The sequence below is a fragment of the Mandrillus leucophaeus genome, unplaced genomic scaffold (assembly GCF_000951045.1).
Source record: "Mandrillus leucophaeus isolate KB7577 unplaced genomic scaffold, Mleu.le_1.0 Scaffold572, whole genome shotgun sequence".
Taxonomy (NCBI): domain Eukaryota; kingdom Metazoa; phylum Chordata; class Mammalia; order Primates; family Cercopithecidae; genus Mandrillus; species Mandrillus leucophaeus.
Window position 1 is genome coordinate 498,632 of NW_012106164.1, and position 3,830 is coordinate 502,461.

Consider the following 3,830-nt stretch of genomic DNA (forward strand, 5'->3'; position numbering starts at 1 on the left):
CAGTGTCTTTGAACCCCAAATTTCATACTGCCATGAGCCAGTCCCCCTTTGGAGAAATGTCTCCATTTGTGCGCCCCTTTTCCCCCAGGGAGCCTGCAGCAGGTCCCTTTTTCAGCAGGAGCCAATATGATCAAACCGAACCCTTCGGAGTTATTTCACTGCAGTCCGAGGGATCCGGCCTCCCTGAGACCCAGCAAGGACTCATTATCTGGGGAGAGCTTCTGAGCCGCAGGCCTCGCTGAAAGAAGATGCACCTCGCTGAAAGAAGGTGCAGATTCTTGAACAGGAAGGCGTTTTGTGGCCGAGTCTAAACTAAACAGAAGTTGCTTTGTGTGTGTGCGCGCACACACACACACACACACACACACACGCAGAGAGTAGGGGAACCGTCATTTTCCTACGCGCCCTCTGACATCAGCCACCTTCTCTGTAGCTGGTTTCTCTGCACACAACTTAATCCCTGGCAATGAAAAATGAACCTCTCCCCCACCCTTGCTGCCGCCTCTCGCCTCACGCCCCCAGAGAAGAGTTTCTCCGCCAGGCAGCAGGTGAAGGTTTTTTTCCAAGTCACATGATTCAGGATTCAGGGGGAGAATCCTTCTTGGAACAGAGATGGGCCCAGGACCGAATCAGATGAAGAGAGATAAGGTGTGATGTGGGGAAGACTATATAAAGAATGGACCCAGGGCTGCAGCAAGCACTCAACGGAATGGCCCCTCCTGGAGACACAGCCACCCATGTGCCGGCGGGCTCCGTGGCCAGCCACCTGGAGACCACCAGCCGCAGCTATTTCTATTTCACCACAGCCACGCTGGCTCTGTGCCTCGTCTTCACGGTGGCCACCATTATGGTGTTGGTAGTTCAGAGGACGGTAAGTGGACTCCTCTTCCTCCCTTTCCTTTTCTTGTTGTTTTCCCTAGAGAAAGAGCCCTGGGAACAAACGATATTCGTTTGTTGGTTAAGAGCAAGAAAATAAAATTAAATAAATAAACTCTCTCTCTCTATATATATATATATATGTATACTATATACTGTATAGCACAATATATTTATGTTACATTATATATATGTTATACAGTGTGTGTGTGTATGAGAAAGGGAGAAACGAAAGAGGAACTTAACTCTCTAAAATAATTTGGCTTGTTGAGAGAAATATTGTTAGACCATCATCATCTTAAAACTTTGCAGACCTGTCTGAGCAAAACTGTGGAGGGAAGCTATTGGCCTTTCAAAGTTAAGATTTAAATCTTAATGAGCCAGGGACCCATATCAAGGAAGGAAGCAATAAAGAAACCTGATAACACATTTGCACAAGTTGCTATCGTGTCTTCAAGGACTTCAGACTGGATTCTGAAGTTCCGTATCCTAAGTCCGAGTGTCCTGGAGGTTTCTGAGGCCTCACCCATCGCCAAGAGTTTTTGGTTTTGCTTTTGTTTTATATAGGTAGCTAAGTTTCAGAGGCCAGGGTCTAGAAGGAAAGGAGGCAAAAGAGAAGACCACGGCTTCTTAGAGCTTTGGACATTTTGGTGTTACAGCCAGCAAGACAAATCGAAAGCTTCTTCTTAAGCCACAACTTTGAAGAAGTTAGGGCGTCACAAAAAAACAGCACATAAAAGCAGAAAGTTGAAAGGTTTTTAGCACCTGTTCTCTCTGAGGTTCCTCACAATACTAAGCAATTGTTGGGTGCACGCTGTACAGGGTCAGACTGTCTTGGGAGTTTTACTTTGAAGTAAATGGTAAGATTTGTTTCTGAAAACAGAAGAGGAGGAGAAAGAGGAAGCTTCTTCATATTTTAGGAAATTGGTGTTTACAGAGAATCCACCAGTATGTATTATGTAGAAAATGCTGTAGTAATATCATATATTGCTCGTGAATTTTTTTTGATGAAGTAAAGTTGTTAATTTGGGTAATTTAAGAACTGCACCCACCCACATGACCTGCCAAAGTGAGAATATTTCTGTTTCTTACTTCATAGCTCCTACTTTTCATGGTACTATAATCCTGCAGAATTTGTTCTGGTTTTTCTTCAGTTTTCTTAGGCCAAATACTCTATAGCTTATCAATTGCTGGAAAGAATAGGCTTTAAAAGGCTTTGATATCTATTTCTCAAGGGTCATCAAGCTTTGAAATTAAATGGAAGCTTTGAAGCTCATGTCTCTACAGAAGTGAAACGAAGGAGTCACAAATATTTGATTTAGATAGTGGAATTCTTAAAACTCATAATTTAATGGGTTTATGTACATCTACTAAGTATAATAATCTTGAAAACACTTCAGGGCATCTTTTCTTCTGTAGGGGCTCTGCAATTTCGGTAATTTGAATTTGGAGTAAACCAAGGGTGTGTCATTTTATAGCAATGGCCAAAGAAAAGAAATTGAAGTGTCCTTTAAGAAGTTCCTTAGTTAAAGGATCCAACTAAAACTGCTGAGAGAGAGATGGTGGAAAAATGGTTGATGATGGTGATATATAAAGCTAGAGAGAGCTTCAGAGCTCATTCCTATCCAACTTTTAGTTGAATTGATTTCTTCTATAAAAGAACCAGAGCAGATCTTTCTGCCTCGTTTTTGTAAATGTGGAAAATGAGGTGCAGAGAGGGAACAGGGCTTGAACTACGTCACCGTGAGAAAGTGGTAGAGCCAATACTGCTTGATTGTTTGATGCCAGCAGCATCCCCTTTGCCAACACAGACAGCCACAGAAGCACTAAGAAGCATTGCACCCACTCTTCTCTTGGGAGCTTTATCTTCTCGTGCATCCATTTCCTTGACTTAACCCTCATGTTTGGATATGAAAAGATTCACTGCAAAATCTGATTGTACAGTTTGGTGTGCTGTGATTTCTTAGCCCAGGAAATATCAGTTGCTTCCTTAAAACTGAGGCCTGCCATGTTAATAGCAGCTGTGATATATTAAGTGTCAAATGCATTGCACATATCATTTTCAATAAATTCCTCAGACGTTAACTGTTGTAAGACCTAACAAGAAAAAAAAAAGCATCATTCCCATTAACTTGAGTTATCAGGAAGGGTTTCCTATAGGAAGATGGAATGTAGACTGACTTGAAAACAGGAATAACTTAGACAAGTGAAGAGACTGTAAAAGAAACTCTAGGAAATAAATCAATAGAAGAAAGCCAGGGAGCTTAGATTCACATCCCCATTATTAAAAATGTAATGAGTTAATGGTCAGTTAGCACTCTGTATGTGATGGGAACAGGGGTGGAGAACCATAGAATGGTTTTACTGGCATAAGAAGTCACACAATTCTTATCCCAAGACACATGTATGGACAAAATTTAAAACAACTAAGTCATCATATATAATAAGTGATGAAAGGGATACCATGAGAGCACAAGTTAAGGAGAGAGTGTATTTTTCCAGACAGGTTTAAGAAAAACTTTCCTGGGGACTAGAGTTTCAGGTTGGCTTGAGAAATGTAAACTATTTCAAACAGGCAGGGAAGGGAAAGCAGAGGAGAGGCACTCCTAGCCAATGGAACAGCATGAGCAAAGAGACAGAGGAGAGAAGATATAGAGAGTGTAGGGAAATCGACAAAGCTTGCCTTGAGGTTTGACTTGAAGATCAGATAACTCCAAGCTTAAACTCCTTGGGAGAGACAAAGGAGGAACTTAGGTTTCTGTCTCACATATTTATTAAATATCTACGGTGTGCAGGACATTGTTCCAAAGCCTTGAAAAAAAACCAACGAAATCCCTGTCTTTGAGTTACTATGGAACTTCCTTTCCAGTGATATTTTTAAAGTCTCAGTGGTGGTTGTATTTTGTTTTATTTACATTTAAGCCAGCATATTTGTAAAATAAATATTATTTTAT

The 3,830-nt window shown here is 41.2% G+C and overlaps 1 protein-coding gene across 2 annotated transcripts in view; it reads left to right on the forward strand.

The window, feature by feature from the left end:
• Positions 1-314: 314 nt before the first annotated feature.
• TNFSF8 (tumor necrosis factor (ligand) superfamily, member 8) overlaps positions 315-3,830 on the forward strand; it is a 39,644-nt gene continuing 36,128 nt past the window's right edge. For both annotated transcript variants that reach the window (XM_011998482.1, XM_011998481.1), the window contains exon 1: positions 315-871. In XM_011998482.1, coding sequence (XP_011853872.1) covers positions 677-871 — 195 coding nt within the window. In that variant the 5' untranslated portion in view covers positions 315-676. The remainder of the gene's footprint in view (positions 872-3,830) is intronic.